Source organism: Heterodontus francisci, chromosome 8 (genome assembly GCF_036365525.1).
Source record: "Heterodontus francisci isolate sHetFra1 chromosome 8, sHetFra1.hap1, whole genome shotgun sequence".
Classification (NCBI taxonomy): Eukaryota; Metazoa; Chordata; class Chondrichthyes; order Heterodontiformes; family Heterodontidae; genus Heterodontus; species Heterodontus francisci.
In genome coordinates this window covers 23,410,487-23,427,889 of record NC_090378.1, presented here as the reverse complement: position 1 = coordinate 23,427,889, position 17,403 = coordinate 23,410,487, and the positions used below count along the sequence as shown (strand labels likewise).

Below are 17,403 nucleotides of genomic sequence, written 5' to 3'. Positions count from 1 at the left end.
TAGTCCCAGCAGTGCCCACTGCTCCCAGTGGTGTTGCTGGGACTGAGAACTGCCGGCCCGCTGATTAGCCGGCAGCTTTATTAGGCGGGCATTCCTACCTCAAGCGGGTGGAAGTCCCATCTCACACCAGTTGAAGCCCGGCGACCTGCAAAATACAGGTTAGATCCCCAGGCGAGGCAGAAGTTGGTTCGCCACCAACTTGTCAGTCGATGGCCGGCTCCCGTCCACCTCGGGTAAAATCTCGACCATTGTTTTGGTTCAGTTGGGGTGTGAAGTGTTTTGAAGAAGACTGTTGGTGTTTTGCCTATCAAGGAGAAGCAAACCCCACAGCTCATCTTTCCTGCACCTCTCTAAGGAACCCTGAGGGGTCCAGTGTGTCAACTCATCTCTTTCCTCCTGTTGCAGAGAAACCATGTGTATCAAATGTGTGGGAACTAAAACCCCTAACGCTATATTTATACTAAAATGCTGGAAAAACCTGTCAGTTAAAACCTCGATGCCACCTGAACAAATTGCTCCAGAAATGGATCCCAGTGACCCGTCACCAAATACTTGGACACCAGAACAAAAGGGACAGCTGACATCCTTCCATGTATTTTTTTCAAAAATTAACAAGTATTGGCCAAGGTATTTTTTTTTTTGATAGCAGACCTCTGCAGAGAGAATTTCTGTATTTTTTTCAGTGTGTGGGGATTTTCAAAAGGGAACTTTCATATTTCAATCTGTGTGTTAATGCTTTGCTTCATTACTGGATAAGTCTTGTTTGATAAACTGATAATTTTTTTGTTTATTAAGAAACCTGGTTGGTGTATTTTATTCTGGGATAAAGAGTAGAGTATATAATTGAACGAATCGATAACAGGGTACACATTTTTAAAATATATGCTGTGAGCTATGGAGAAGTGGGACAAGAAAATATAGTGCACTCCTCCCACCTCGCTCGTAACATATAATTGGGGGTTCTGTGTGGAATTGACGTGCAATTGTAAGTTGGGTAATAATAATTGAAAAGAGGAAAAGTAAAAGAACCAGGTTTCTTTGGCGTTAGAGTAAAGTTTACATGACCGGAATGCCTTTGTCAGTTACTACGACCTTTCTGGGGAAGGAGGATGTATCCCTCAGTGATTTGAGAAACTTAACCAATGCTAGGCTAAAGGATTTGGCAGAACTGTTGGCATTTAAGTTAAAACCAGGAGCTAGAAAAGCAGACATAATTGAGGTAATAGAACACCATTTGAAATTGGAAGACGAAACAGGCAAACCAGATGGTAGTACAGTTGAATTAGTAAAATTTAGTTGCAGAACAGGCAGCTGTTAGGAAGGGAGTTCCAAGATTTTGACCCAGCAACAGTGAAGGAACGGTGATATAGTTTCAAGTCAGGATGGTGTGTGGCTTGGAGGGGAACTTGCAAATGGTGACGTTCCCATGCATGTGCTGCCCTTGTCCTCCTAGGTGGTAGAGGTTGCGGGTTTGAAAGGTGCTGTCTAAGGAGCCTTGGTACATTGCTGCAGTGCATCTTGTAGATAGTACTCACTGCTGCCACTGTGCATTGGTGGTGGAGGGAGTGAATGTTTGTGGATGGGGTGCCAATCAAGCGGGCTGCTTTGTCCTGGATGGTGTCGAGCTTCTTGAGTGTTGTTGGAGCTGCACCCATCTAGGCAAGTGGAGAGTATTCCATCACACTCCTGACTTGTGCCTTGTAGATGGTGGACAGGCTTTGGAGAGTCAGGAGGTGAGTTACGCGCCACAGGATTCCTAGCCTCTGATCTACTTTTGTAGCAATGGTATTTTTATGGCTGCTGCAGTTCAGTTTCTGGTCAATGGTAATGCCCAGGATGTTGATAGTGGGGGATTCAGCGATCGTAATGGCAGTGAACATCAAGGGGAGATGGTTAGATACTGTCTTGTTGGAGATGGTCATTGCCTGGCACTTGTGTGGTGCGAATGTTACTTGCCACTTATCAGCCCAAGTCTGGATATTGTCCCGATCTTGCTGCATTTCTACACAGACGGCTTCAGTATCTGAGGAGTCGCGAATGGTGCTGAACATTGTGCCATCATCAGTGAACATCCTCACTTCTGACTTTATGATTGAAGGACGGTTATTGATGACGCAGCTGATGATGCTGATAAATCGGCTGATTTTAGTGATAAATCTGGCCAAAAGTGAATTTGCAAAAGCAAGAACCTACCTCTGGCATATAGTAGGGCATAGGACACTACCCTGAGGAACTTCTGCAGTGATATCCTGGAGCTGAGATGATTGACCTCTAACAACCACAGCCATCTTCCTTTGCGCAAGGAATGACTCCAACCAGCAGAGAGCTTTCCCCCTCATTCCCATTGACCCCAGTTTTACAAGACGCTATGCTTTAATATTTACATGCAGAACAACGAGAAGACCTAACAAGGCTACTCACAGCATTTAAAAGAGTCTGTAGGGACAAGCCAGGATATACAACCTTAGCCACACGTGATGTGAATGTAAGGGAATCTGTTCCTATAAAACAGCATCCTTTATCGCGTAGGTCCAGAGGAACCGTCCTAGGTAAAAGCAGAAATCCAATACATGTTGGAAAACCACCTAATTGAACCCAGTCAAAGCAGCTGGCATTCCCCAGTAGTGTTAATTCCTATACCTGATGGGTCAACTAGATTCTGCATAGATCTCAGAAAAGTTAATGCAATAACAAAGACAGACTCTTACCCAATTCCTCGCTTGGAAGACTGTATTGACAGAGTGGGGAGTGCCACATTGCTTAGAAAAATAGATTTGTTAAAGAGATACTGGCAGGTTCCTTTAACACCTCGAGCCAAGGAAATATTGGCCTTTGTCACACCAGATGGTCTTTGCCAATGCCGGGTGGTGCCATTTGGGTTAAAAAAAAATGCCCCATCCACCTTTTAGAGACGAATGAATCAAGTGGTAGCCAGTGTTCCTAACTGTGTGGTTTACCTTGATGATGTGCTGGTTTACAGTGACACTTGGAAGGACCACTTGGAACAACTAGAAGCTCTGTTTAGAAAATTACAATCGGCTGATTTAGTGATAAATCTGGCCAAAAGTGAATTTGCAAAAGCAAGAACCTACCTCTGGCATATAGTAGGGCAAGGACAAGTATTGCCTAGAACCGCAAAAGTTCAAGCAGAGGTGGAGTTCCGTACCCCAAAGACGAAGCGAAAAATCATGAGGTTTTTGGGGATGTGTGGTTTCGACTGCAGGTTTGTACCAAATTTTAATACTGTAGCTGCTCCACTGATGGATTCACTTCAAAAAAAAAAAAGAAAACCAAGCTATTGTGGTCAGGGGAGTGTCGAGCATCCTTTGGGAACCTGAAAGCCATTTTGATTAATGAACCAGTGTTGGCTGCTCCAAATTTCACGAAGCCCTTCAAGGTAGCAGTTGATGCTAGTGGCCTGGGGGTCAAGACAATGAATCAGGCATAGAAAGGCCAGTGGGGTACTTTTCCCAAAACGTCAAATCGGCAACAAAAAAGAACCCTCGACTTTAGCTCTTAAGCATTTTGAGGTCTGTGACTGCCATGAATACAGAGAGAGACTGGTGTATACTGATCATAACCCCCTAACCTTTGTGGAAAAATTTATAAACCAGAATGCCAGATTATTCCGATGCAGTTTACTATTGTATCCTTATCACTTACATTATTTTTTCCCGCTATGGGGATAATCTTTAATTGCCGATGCTTTATCTGGGATATAACTATGCTTTGAATTATCTGAGTGCAGAGATGATACAAAGCAGAACTGTATTAGCTGCATGTAAATGTTTTAATTGTTTTTTCATCTTCTGTTTTTTCACTATGATGAAATGCATTTAAAAGTGGTGTTTCATTCTTCCAAGGTGCTTCTAAATTTTTAAAGTTTTTTTGTTTGCGGACTCGTATTTAAATTGTGGAGATGGATTCATTGGAAGGCTGAAAATTTTATAAATGCTGGACTTTGTTCTGTTATTGACAGCTCACTGAAAATACACAGATGTTGTCTAAAAACAACCTATGCTGGAAATCATGCGCTTTAAGCTCAATAAACAACAGAACGTTTGGTGACCTGGGGAAGATATTTACAGAGAAGCCACATGTCAAGATTTATGGAGATTAAGAGGTTGATTTTCTGTGGTTTCGCTTCTGAGATATTGGCCAGAATATTTCGCCACCCCAGCGAGGTGGGGGGTGGCGTAAAATTGAGCTGGAGGCTTCGGGAGGCCTTCCCGACCCACTCCCGCCTCCACCCCACTTTACGTGGGCTGGGTGGGGGAGGGCGCAAGGAACAGCCTGCCCGCCCCAGGCCAATCAAAGCCCTTAAGTGGCCACTTAACGTCTACTTAGGGCCTTCACTCACCTCCATGGGCATTTTACCTGTGACAAGCAGGCGTCCGGGAGACATGTAAGGCCGCCCAGTGAAACCTGGCGGCCTGTCAGCAGACTGGTTGGTTGGTTGTGGGGGGGGGGGGGGGGGGGAGACAAACAGCTCCCGTCCGCCCGACGTAAAATCTAGCCCATTGTTTTGGTTCAGTTAGGGTGTAAACTGTTTTGAAGACAATTGGCATTTTGCTTGCCCAGGAGAAAGAAACCCCCAGCTCATCTTTCCTGCACCTCTCTAAGAAACTCTGAGAAGTTCAGTGTACCAACTCATCTCTTTCCTCCTGTCGTAGAGAAACCATGCTTCTTAAATATGTGGGAACTAAAACCCCTAATGCTGCATTTCTGCTGAGATGTTGGAAAAACCTGCCCGACAAATCCTCAATGTCGCCTGAACAAATTGCTCCAGAAAAGGATCCCAGTGGCCCATCACTGTATACCCGGATGTCAGAACAAAAGGGACATCTGACATCCTTCCATATCTTTTATTTTCTTCAAGAATTAGCACGTATTTGACCAAAGTGTTTTTTTTTCTTTTTTTTGGTAACAGACCTCTGCAGAGAGAATTTCTGTTTTTTTTAGTGTGTGGGGGGAATTGAAAAAGGAAACTTTCATATTTCAATCTGTGTATTAATGCTTTGCTTCATTACTGGTTAAGTCTTGTTTGATAAACTGATTTTGTTTATTAAAGAAACCTGGTTGGTGGTTTTTATTCTGGGATAAAAAGTAGAGTATGTAATTGACCAAATCAGTAATTGGGTAAACATTTTTAAAATATATGCTGTGACCTCCGGAGAAGTAGGGCTAGAAAATACAGTGCACTCCTCCCACCTCGGTCATAGCAGGAGTTAAATGTGGAAATCCAGAAGTTGTCAGCAATTCTACACTTCTGCACAGGATGCACTGATGCGATTCCACAGAATGTAATTAATTACTAATCATTGAACTGACGAGAACTTCCACTCGTACACACAGTTTCGCTGTAAAAATCCTTGAACAAATTGCACCTTGTTGAATGAGGTGTATCTGTTTTAAATGGTGTACTAAGTTCATAATTACTGCTGAACAGCCTCACTTGCCTTGAAAGAATAATTTTATATTTGTTGAATGTCAAATTTCTCCATTATGCTAAGAAATGCAACATTTTAATTTTTTTTTTAGTTTGTTTCCCATTTTAGCTTCTACCTTAATCCTATATGTAAGTGCAATAAAAGATTGGGACAGTCTGTAAAATTTAAAAAATGAAAAGAGAAGGAATTCTGTGGTTTATATTGCCAACATTGCTGCCTGTGAGAATATGTGAGAGTACGTCAACGTAATTAATTGGCTAGTTACTCTGCTTAATATCGCTATTGCTGGATGCCTGGAGATCCCTTTGACTTGACATCAGATTCAATCTGACGTAGGGAAAAGGCATGTCCGCACCATGGAGATCGCTAGATCTTTGTGAGCAGCTTTCTTTGAGGTCAGTGACGAGCTCCATTGCTTTGCTGCTGACTGCAAATCCAGCCCATTGTTATGGTTCGACTGTTTTCATTCTCCCCCATTGCATAACACGCAGGCTATTATTTCGTTGCAGATACATTGTCTCTTATGTTGAGTTGTGCATAAAGGAAATCTGTTACAGAGCCAGACATCACACGTGTTGCACTGGAATGTGTCACTGTTGAACATATTTACAACTGTTTGAATTTTGCTTTTTTTTTACTGCTTTCAATAAAACATTTTAGTGGCAGTTGTAATCTTTTCACTTTCTGTTACTCTTATTGCAGATTGGAGAATGTGTGTCAAGGGACAGTGCAGCACTGTTCAAAGGGGAGCCAGCCATGTCTTGTACATCAGGAATCGAGAATGAGTAGTTTCTAGCCTAGCAGACATGTCACATAAAATTGATTATGCTCGGGGTTAAACTAGATTTGTGAAGAGGAGGTAGGTTCAGCAGAGTGTTGCATTTCCAATAAGAAAAGACACTTGAAAAATAAATGGAGAAATGTACTTAGAAATATAACAGCAACATAAATCTGTTCTAACTGCAAAATTATGTGAAAACAAAATACTGCAGATGCTGGAAATCTATAATAAAAATAGAAATAGAAAAATCAAAATAGAAATTATGTACTGTTTTGCCTTTGGAAGGTTACAGTTGATGCAAGCAGAATTTGTGAATATTAATTAACACCAAGCTAGCACATGACCTGGATAATTGACCTACAAACTGTAACAGCATATTAGATATGGAGGTTGTGCCAGAATACTGTAATGTAACATCCCTTCACAAAAAAGGAGAAGGATAAGGACCCGTCAAACACTGGTAGTCAGTTAAGCTTCTAGAGGCTATAACACAGATTAAAATGAATGTCCAAAAGAGATGTGGGTTAATTAAGGACTGTCAGTGTGGATTGTAAAAGGCAAATTGTATCTGACAAATTTGTGTCTTGAGATAATAAGGTGCATGCGGATTTGTACAGGTTATACATCACTGGTTTCCTCTAGAACTTGGGGTACCAGGCCACAGTGTTGTTCTTGTCTTGCAGTAAACTATACATATCCACACTAACCATTTGCTAGGCAGCTTCCTGTTACTTCATTGAATCATAAAATGCAACAAGCAACAGTTGTGGGCAAATATAAATAAAAAGTTAATGTTGCATCATTACACTACAAAAGATATATCTCCAGTGTGCTTCCATTTTGCCAAAAGCTTGTTCAGTTGCCATTTGCACACTCAACACCTTTAATTGCTGCAGTAGGGTAAGTCAGTAGTTGTTGGCAATTGGTTTTAGAAGTCGCATATGCTGTGGGTATGCAGCATCTCCGTGTAAGTTAATTGGCACCTCTATGTGTTATTTGTCCACACAGCACTTGAATTAAACTACATTCCAACTGAATTTACAGTGTGCAATGGATAGTTTGCTGGCACATCTGCAATATGAACTTTTCTTTACCATCCAACATAAATATCCCAAAAGCGGCACTTTTCAGGGCACTACCTGCAAATTATTGAGTACGAATCCTTCCAATTTTAAATAATCTTGTAGCATCATTATGTGATGCTGTTGTTAGATTATTGTTTCTATTTATTGCACTAGGTATTTGTCTTGGAAGTCAAGTTTTCTTTTTAAAACCAGTGACTATTTAGGCTAACTTACTACATGACAGTTTAAGCTGTGATTGCAGCATTGTAATAATTAATCAGCATGCTTTGAACAAAGGAATGCACATTATGGAGAGCACAGCAGAACTCTCAAAATCTTCTCATCCTATACCCACTGGAACAGTAAGATAAAATGTAGTATTTGTACGAGATCAATGTATTTGGAAGTTCAGCATCTAGTCCATTTTTATTGCTTGCCGCCAAGTTTTTTTTTAAATAAGTCCTGCTGTGAATCTAACGGTACTGTAAATCGTGGCTGTTGCCAATGTTTCTTACAAGACAACAACATAGCTTGTTGGCAATGGGTTTTTTTTAGTTCTCTGCTTCACTAGGACAGGAATCTATTCCAAATATAAACTTTCTGGCTTGCTGTGATTTATCCTCTTGCTAGTCATGTCAGTATTATTCTTGATCCTGAGGAAAAGATGCACAATTTCATCCATTCCACACCACCAGCTTTTATGAAATATATACAGTAAATGGAATTTCAAGGACCCTGTTCTGTTTGTTATTCATCGTTTTCCAAAGGCAGTATCCGAAGCATATTCCCTGCTGAACTTCCATTATCACTCTTTTTAAGTTGCAAGATTCACAGCATGTCTGTGTGTGCTCCTGAGTCACATAACATCACAGACATCATGGCATGGCGTTAGAATGTTATGAGATAAAAAGCCTCAGTATAAATTGTTTCTCCATATTCACATCAAACTTCAGTAACTTGCACTCCACTTGCTTCAGTTAGTGCAGATTTATAAACATTAAATAGCCTGACATCAAGTGCAGTAAATCCCTAAGTGCTGGGTCAGTTCCGAATTTAGCTGGTGTAAAATGGATGATGAAGTGGGCTTAACTGACTTTTTTTTCCATTATATTCAAGGTGTCAGCCTGGGCTCAGTGGTTGTGTTATAAGTCAGAAGGTCATGGGTTCAAATTCAACTCCAAAACATGAGCACAAAATCTGGGCTAACACTCCAGTACAGTACTGGTGGAGTGTGTAAAAGGTCCAATGGTACTATTTCGAAATATAGTGAATTCTTGCCAGTGTCCTGACCAATATTTAACCAATATTATTAAAACAGACTTATCAGTCATTCATCAAATTGCTCTTTGTAGGACATTGCTGTGTGCAAATTGCCACATTTCCCAACATTACAACAGTGACTTAATGGCTTTAAGCTGTTTTAAGACATCCTGAATGTAAATACTTGCCTCTCTTTCAACGCCATCATTCAGTAACAGATGTGTGCCCTTGGCAAACATACCTTATGGCTTTGTTTTTTCGAAAGGCAATATGCAGATTTCCTGGTGCAGCCTTGTTAGTAAGTTGGTAAATTGGAGAGAAGAACTATTGCCCCATTAATTTTATAATATGATAAGGAATTGCTTAATTGATCAGGATTGATAAAGATGCAATAGAAAGGATTGATGTAGCAGTAGGAGGAGGTTTAACCAATATGAACAGAACTTATTAACAAGGGTAATAAATGATTAATATAAAATAAAAACACAAAATGCTGGAAATACCTGGCAGCATCTGTGGAGAGAGAAGCAGAGTTAACGTTTCAGGTCAGTGACCCTTTATCAGAACTTCAATTTCCAGCATCTGCAGTATTTTTTTATTGTAATAAATCATTCATTGGTAACTGCAAGAGAACATCAGGACAAGATGAGCAGGTGGTTGGGGAGTTGTTTAAGCAGACAAGGAATACAGAACATCAGAATATACTAATCATAGATCAGAAATGAGAGATATTTGAACAGCCGATGAAAAGAGCACGATAGGCCAGTAAGGAACTGGAGTGTGTTGAAGGCTTGGGGTTCCATGGGTGAATAGGGCAAGAACTTGCATTTATACCTTTTGTGACCTCTGGACATCCCAAAGCGCTTCACAGCCAATTCAGTACTTTCTGAAGTGTAGTTATGATCTGTGGAGCGGATGATCAGAGAAAAGGTAAATTGGGGGTAGTTGGCAACTTTAAAAGGAAACTGATTTAATATTTGTTACGGAGGAAGATGAGAGTTAGAGATAGCAGTAGTGGCAGGGGAAGGAACATGATGTTCCCTCAAGTGGAGATAAAAACATGGTGAGAGGGGGAAGTCAATAGTAGCATCATTATAGACAGAATGGGTTGGTGGAGTGAGTGGCATGTTCTTCTTGAATTTCTTGTATTCTTATCAAATGGACCAGTGCAATACTTGAACACTCATTGGGCATAAACATGCAGGTATTTTCATATTTTTGGCTTTGAGGAGTGCACCTGTGAGCATCTTAATTGGGGGCTCCGGTCGCCTTTTGTGGTTATGGTACTGGACTAGTAATCCAGAGGCCTGGACTAATGATTCAGGGACTTGAGTTCAGATCCGGCCATGGCGGTTGGGGAATTTAAATTTAATTAATGAAATTTTTAAAAATCAAATAAAACTAGTATCAATACTGGTGACCATGAAACTTCTGGGTTGTTGCAAAAACCCATCTTGTTCACTAATGTCCTTCAGGGAAGGAAATCTGTTGTCCTTACCCAGTCTGGCCTATATGTAACTTCAGACTCTCAGCAATATGGTCAACTCTAAACAGCCCTCTGAAATGGCCTAGCAAGCCACTCAGTTGTACCAAACTGCTATGCAAAGTCATTGTTGGTACCTTTAGCACAGGACTGCAGTGGTTCAAGAAGATGGCTCACCTTTACTTTCTCAATTAGGAATAGGCAATAAATGCTGATCTCGCCAGCAGCACCTACATCCTGTGAACAAATTTTTTTTTAAATGTATATATTTGTATATTTATCAAACTCAGGGTACCCCTTCAATTGCATGTAAATTTAAATCTGGAGAATACTCTTCAGGTAATGTTTCTGAAAGGAACTTACAATCTTGTGCTATTTCTCTTCTAGTGTGATAAATACAAGAAGGGAATTATAGATGGAGCAGCATGTGGCAGCCTGTGTGATAAAGATACCCTTTATTTTGGCAAGTGCCTCTCTAATAAACCTAATAACCAGGTAAGAACATTGCTAGGAAGTTGTCTTCTGAATCATTAAAGCCTACACTCGAGCATGTCGTTCTAATGTTTTCAGGTAATGTATTCCAAATATTTTTTGGAGCAGTAAGATGTTTTATGGTGCACTGGGCTGCATTGCTGGTTACCATGTTCCAGTGCATTGTAGGGGGTGATGGTTTCAGTTTCATTATGGTTGTGAAGAATTGCCCTTCATAAAATGGTTTTTGAACTTCATGGTCCGTCATTTTTTTTCACTGTTATGTACATAGTTTCCTGCAGCTTACATGCGCAACAAAATTACATCAAACAAAAAAATGTCAGTGCTTTTGCCACGGCCCCTGTGCTAAATGGGATAGATTTCAAACCAATCAAGCAGCTCAAAATTGGGCATCCATGAGGCACTGTGGGCCATCAATAACAGCAGAATTGTGTTCAACCACAAGCTGTAACCTCATGGCCCAGCATACCCACACTCCACCATTACCATCAAGCTGGGGGATCAGCCCTAATTGCATGAAGCATGCAGGAAAGCATGCCAGGAGCAGCACCAGGCATACCTAAAAATGAGGTGTCACCCCGTGAAGCTACAACACAGGACTAAATTCATGCCAAACAGTGGAAGCAGCATGCAATACACAGTGCTAAGCAATCCCACAAACAATGAATCAGATCTAAGCTCTGCAGTCCTGCCACATCCAGTCATGAATGCTGGTGGACAATTCAACAACTAACTAGAGGAGAAGTCTCCAGAAATATCCCCATCCTCAGTGATGTCATTTGCACTGATGTGCTGGGCTCCCCTAAGGCTGAAGCATTTGCAACAATCTTCAGTCAGAAGTGCCAAGTGGATGATCCATCTCAGCCTCCTCCTGAGGTCCTCAGCATCACAGATACCAATCTTCAGCCAACTCAATTCACTACACATAATATCAAGAAACAGCTGAAGGCACTGGATACTGCAAAGGCTATAGGCTCTGACAACATTCTGGCAATAGTACTGAAGACGTGCTCCAGAATTGGCTGCTCCCCTAGCCAAGCTGTTCCAGTAGAACTACAACACAAGCATCTACCCGGCAATGTGGAAAATCGGTGAAGTATGTGTCCTGTACACAAAAAGGACAAATCCAACCCAACCAATTACTTCTCCATCGGTCTACTCTTAATCATAAGCAAATGATGGAAGGAGTCGTCGACAGTGCTATCAAGCGGCACTTCTCAACAATAACCTGCTCACTCATGCTCCGTTTGTGTTCCACCAGGGCCACTCGGCTCCTGACCTCATTGCAGCCTTGGTCCAAATGTGGACAAAAGAGCTGAACACGAGGTGAAGTGAGAGTGACTGCCCTTGATATCAAGGCTGCATTTGACCAAGTGTGGCATCAAGGAGCCCCAGCAAAACTGGAGTCAATAGGAATTGGGGAAAACTCTCCACTGGTTAGAGTCATACTTAGCAAAATGGAAGATGGTTGTGGTTGTTGGAGGTAAATCATCTCAGCCCCACGACATCACTGCAGGAATTCCTCAGGGTAGTGTCCTCGGCCCAAACATCTTCAGCTGCTTCATCAATAACCTTCCGTCCATCATAAGGTCAGAAGTGGGGATGTTCGCTGATTGCACTGTTAAGTACCATTCGGGACAACTCCTGCTGAAGCAGTCCACGTCTATGTGCAGCAAGACCTGGACAACAATCCGGCTTGGGCTAAAAGTGGCAAGTAACATTTGTGCCTCATAAGTGCCAGGCAATGACCATCTCTAACAAGAGAGAATCCAACCATCTCCCCTTGATGTTCAATGGCATTACGATCGCTGAATCCCTCACTATCGACGTCCTGGGGCTTACCATTGACCAGAAACTGAACTGAACTGGAGCAGCCACATAAATGCTTTGGCTACAAGAGCAGGTCAGAGGCTGTGAATTTTGCTGCGAGTAACTCACCCCCTGTCTCCCCAATGCCTGTCCACAAGGCACAAGTCAGGAGTGTGATGGAATACTTGCCTGGATAAGTACAGCTCCAACACAACTCAGGAAGCTCGACACTACCCGGGACAAAGCAGCCTGCTTGATTGGAACTCCATCCACCACCTTCAACATTCACTCCTTTCACCACCGACCCACAGTGGCAGCAGTGTGTACCATCTACAAGATGCACTACAGTAACTCACCAAGGCTCCTTCAACAGCACCTTCTAGACCCGTGACCTCTACCACCTAGAAGGACAAGGGCAGCAAATGCATGGCAACACCACCATCTGCAAGTTCCCCTCCAAGCCACTCACCATCCTGACTTGGAACTATATCGCCATTCCTTCACTGTCGCTGGGTCAAAATCCTGGAACTCCCTTCCTAACTGCACTGTGGGTATACCTACACTAGATGGACTGCAGATCTATGAATAATTGTTGTTTAAACATGTATCTTTGCCTATCATATATATCCACTTTGTTCTTCTACCACCTTGCATTAGAACGTTGTTAATCAGTGTCAGAGTAACACGTTTCTTTGTGAATCACATTAACGTGTTTTCTTCTATACAAGAAAATTAGAATCTAATCACAAGAACGGCTCAACACAGTATTGGATTTGGCCATTGGTGTCACTTAGTGATTTCTCACCAGTTCTCACCTCTTCTACTTCATTTTCTCTTTCTGCTCAAAATTTTAAGGTATTTACTGTGGCCCTATTCTATGGGTGTTGAGCAGCCTTCCAATATGTTGCCCAAATGACCGTTATTCAAGCACAAACTTTGACAAGTATGGGTGGGCTATTTGCTCACTGATGGCATTATCCTGCCAGACCCTATACGCGTGAGCACTTCCAGCAGGCTTGTAGAAAGCTATTGAGTGGTTACCCTGGTTAGCTTTACTCCTCCTCAACACAGGGGTACTGAGTGCAGTTACAGTGACCCTATCACTACTGTCATGCAGGCCCCCACCTGCCAGGAATGAGGCACACATTATTTTGCCACATGAACATTAAAACTTAAAATTGCTGCTGGGAAGAAAATAAAGTTTATTACAAGGGGTGGCCAAGCCCCTGACTGGAAAGACATTTGCATAGTAACAGACAGTACTTGGAATGGACAAAGGGGCCACTCCCTGCTCCAATTTAATCCACAATGGACTTTTGAGTACCAGATGTTAAAGGTGGAGAGGCTAACATTCCAGGTTAACTGCTAAGATGGCCGAATACACAAACCGACGTGGTCAGACCAGTTTAGTCACATGACTGTTGGAGTTTTTTGAATTTGAACTTGCCACAGAGATTTTCAACTCCGAAAGCTGTTTGTTCCAGGATTGAGAACCCTTTTCTCCTGTCTGCTGTCATCTCGCTCTCACCAGCTTTGTAAACCATTGAAGACATGTGAACCCGAAGAGAGAACAGTTTCCTACAGTGAACAAGGTTTAAGAAGAATACTGGGCCCCAATGAAAAGCAAAACTACCTACAGTCAAGGACTACAGCAAGTTCAAAGCGCAGTTTTAAAAAAAAAACCCTCTTCAGAGATTGCCTCAAACCTCAATATTATTTTTCTTTTCTGTCCCTATTTGCATGTGCGTATCGCGTATGCATGATAGCATGGGGTGTGGTGTGTATCCATAGGCATTAACCAAATTAGAGTTTAAGTTTTAATAAAGTTTCACTTTCCTTCTTTGTGCTCATTTCTTTGCCTTATAATTGGAAAGTGGTGAACGAGGATTCACCAAGGGGAGCTCAAAACTGTGTGTGTTTAAAACTTTAAACCCTGTTACAATAAAACCAGATGAAGACAGTAAAAGACCGCTAGACACCTTTCTCACTTGGTCGTAACACTACCCTGGCTATGATCAGCGAACTCCGCACAGACCAAGGATTAATTTGGTACCTTCTTGGGTTGACATGGCTTAGCTATTCATTGGAGTTCAGGTGGGAGTTTTGGAATCACCACAAAGCAGAGGTTCTACTTATGCTATGAGTACTCTCGGATGCACACTGGCAGTCACTGATTTTGAAGCTCCCATGAGCTCTTCATTCACTCCTCTAGCCAATGGTCCTTTTGAAATGCATTTATTCTGAATTAGATAGAATTTACAGCATAGTGACATTACTGCAGGATGACATATGTTGGGACCTGAAAATTGAAGGGTACGTGACATTTAGGAAGGACAGGAAGCTAGGAAAAGGTGGAGGGGTGGCTCTGTTAATTAATGATGGTATTAGTGCATAGAGAGGGATGACTTAAGATCAGGAAACCAGAATGTAGGAGTTTGGGTAGAGATGAGAAATCATAAAGGCAAGAAGGAGTGGTGTACAGACCCCCTAACAGTAACCACACGGTAGGATGGGGTATAACGGAAGAAATAATGGGAGCTTATCAGAAAGGTATGGCGATAATCATGGGGGACTTTAATCTAAAAAGAGATTGGGAAAAAAATCAGATGGGCAAAGGTAGCCCAGATGAGGGGTTCATGGAATGTTTTTGGGATCGTTTCTTGGAACAGCATGTTCTGGAGCCAACCAGAGAGTAGACTATACTGATATTGTGCAATGAGATAGGATTAATGAATGACCTCATAGTGAAGGCATCCCTAGGTAACAGCGACCATAATATGATTGATTCTACATTTAGTTTGAGGGAGAGAAGAGTGGGTCCAAGACTAGTATTTTAGACTTAAATAAGGGCAATTATGATTACACGAAAGCAGAACTAGCTAAAGTGAACTGGCAAACTAGGTTGAGTGATAGGCCAATAGAGATGCAGTGGCAGACATTTAAGGGAATATTTCAGAATACACAGAATAAATATGTTCCAACAAGCAAGAAAAATTCCAAGGGGAGGACCCACCATCCGTGGTTAACTAAAAAAAAAAGCTAAAGATAGTATCAAACCTAAAGAAAAAGCATATAATTACACAAAGATGGGTGGCAAGTCAGAAAATTGGACAGAATATAAAAAACAGCAAAGAATGACTAAAAGATTAATAAGGAGAGAAAAGTTAAAGTACAAGAGAAAGCTATCTAGAAAAATAACGACATATTAAAAGTTTTTATAGATATTTTAAAAAGAGTTAACAAAGTGAGCGTTGTTCCTATAGAAAGTGAGTATGGGGAGATAATGAGATGGCAGATGAATTGAACAGGTCTTCACTATAGAGGATACAAGTAACATCCTAGAAATATCTAAGTCAGGAAATGGAAGGGAGGGAGGAACTCAAAAAAATTACAATCACCAGAGAAGTGGAACTGAGCAAATTGTTGGAGCTGTGGGCTGATAAGTCCCCGGGTCCTGATGGACTTCATCCTAGGGTCTTAAAAGAAGTGGCTAGTGAAATAGTTGATGCATTGGTTTTAATTTTCCAAAATTCCCTAGATTCTGCGAAGGTTCCATTAGATTGGAAAATAGCGGATGTAATTCCTATATTCAGAAAGGGAGACAGAAAGCAGGAAACTGCAGGCCAGTTGGCTTAATATCTGTCATAGGGAAGATGTTAGAAGCTACTATTAAGGACGTACTAGCAGGGTTCGTAGAAAAATTCAAGGTAATCGGGTAAGTCAACATGGTTTTGTGAAAGGGAAATCATATTTAACCAATTTATTGGAGTTCTTTGAGGAAGTAACATGTGCTGTGGATAAAGGGAACTGGTGGATGTACTGTACTTATCAAATGCCTTCTGGAAATCTAAGGTGCCACATCAAAGATTATTGCGAAAAATAAAAGCTAATGGTGTAGGGGGTAACATATTGGCATGGATAGAAAATTGGCGAGCAGGCAGGAAAGAGAGTAGGCATAAATGGATCATTTTCTGGTTGGCAAGATGTAACAAGTGGTGTGCCACAGGGATCAGTGCTGGGGCCTCAATTTTTTACAACTTATGTAAATGACTTGGATGAAGGGACCGAAGGTATGGTTGCTAAATTTGCTGATGACACAAAGATAGGAAAGTAAGTTGTGAAGAGGACATTAGGAGACTCTAAAGGGATATAGATAGGTTAAGTGAGTGGGCAAAGATCTGGCAAATAGAGTATAATGTGGGAAAATGTGGCATTGTCCATTTTGGCAGGAAGAATAAAAAAGAAGCATATTATCGAAATGGAAAGAAATTGCAGAGCGCTGAGATGCAGAGGGATCTGGGTATCCTAGTGCATGAATCGCATACGGTTAGTATGCAGGTACAGCAAGTAATTAGGAAAGCTAACAGAATGTTATCATTTATTGCGAGGGGAATTCAGTACAAAAGTAGGGAGGTTATGCCTCCGTTATACAGGGCATTGGAAAGACCACATCTGGAGTACTGTGTACAATATTGGACTCTTTATTTAAGGAAGGATGTAGATGCATTGGAAGCAGTTCAGAGAAGGTTTACTGGACTAATACCTGGAATGGGCGGGTTGACTTATGAGGAAAGGTTGGACAGGCTAGGCTTGTATCTGCTGTAGTTTAGAAGAGTAAGAGGCAACGTGATTGAAACATACAAGATGCTGAGGGGTCTTGACAGGCTGGATGTGGAAAGGATGTTTCCTCTTGTGGAAGAATCTAGAACTAGGGGTCACAGTTTTAAAAATAATGCCCATTTAAGACAGATGTTAAGAAATTTTTTTCTGAGGATCATGAGTCTCAGGAACTCTTCCTCAAAAGGGATTGGAAGCAGTCTTCAAATATTTTTAAGGCAGAGGTAGATAGATTCTTGATAAGCAAGGGGCTTTTTCCAAATGGCAGGCAGTGACTAGTAGGGTACCGCAGGGATCGGTGCTAGGACCCCAGCTATTCACAATATATATTAATGATTTAGCTGAGCGAACTAAATGTAATATCTCCAAATTTGCAGATGACACAAAACTGGGTGGGAGGGTGAGTTGTGAGGAGGATGCAGAGAGGCTTCAGGGTGATTTGGACAA

At 41.6% G+C, this 17,403-nt stretch overlaps 1 protein-coding gene across 6 annotated transcripts in view; it reads left to right on the top strand.

The window, feature by feature from the left end:
- The window catches only part of LOC137372695 (divergent protein kinase domain 1A-like), an 83,589-nt gene that overhangs the window by 54,753 nt on the left and 11,433 nt on the right, over window positions 1-17,403 (top strand). For 5 of the 6 annotated variants that reach the window (XM_068036800.1, XM_068036795.1, XM_068036794.1 and 2 more), the window contains one exon: window positions 10,426-10,533. The exons of the other annotated variant lie outside the window; for it this stretch is intronic. In XM_068036800.1, the coding sequence (XP_067892901.1) occupies window positions 10,426-10,533 (108 nt within the window). The remainder of the gene's footprint in view (window positions 1-10,425; window positions 10,534-17,403) is intronic. 6 annotated transcript variants of the gene reach the window in all.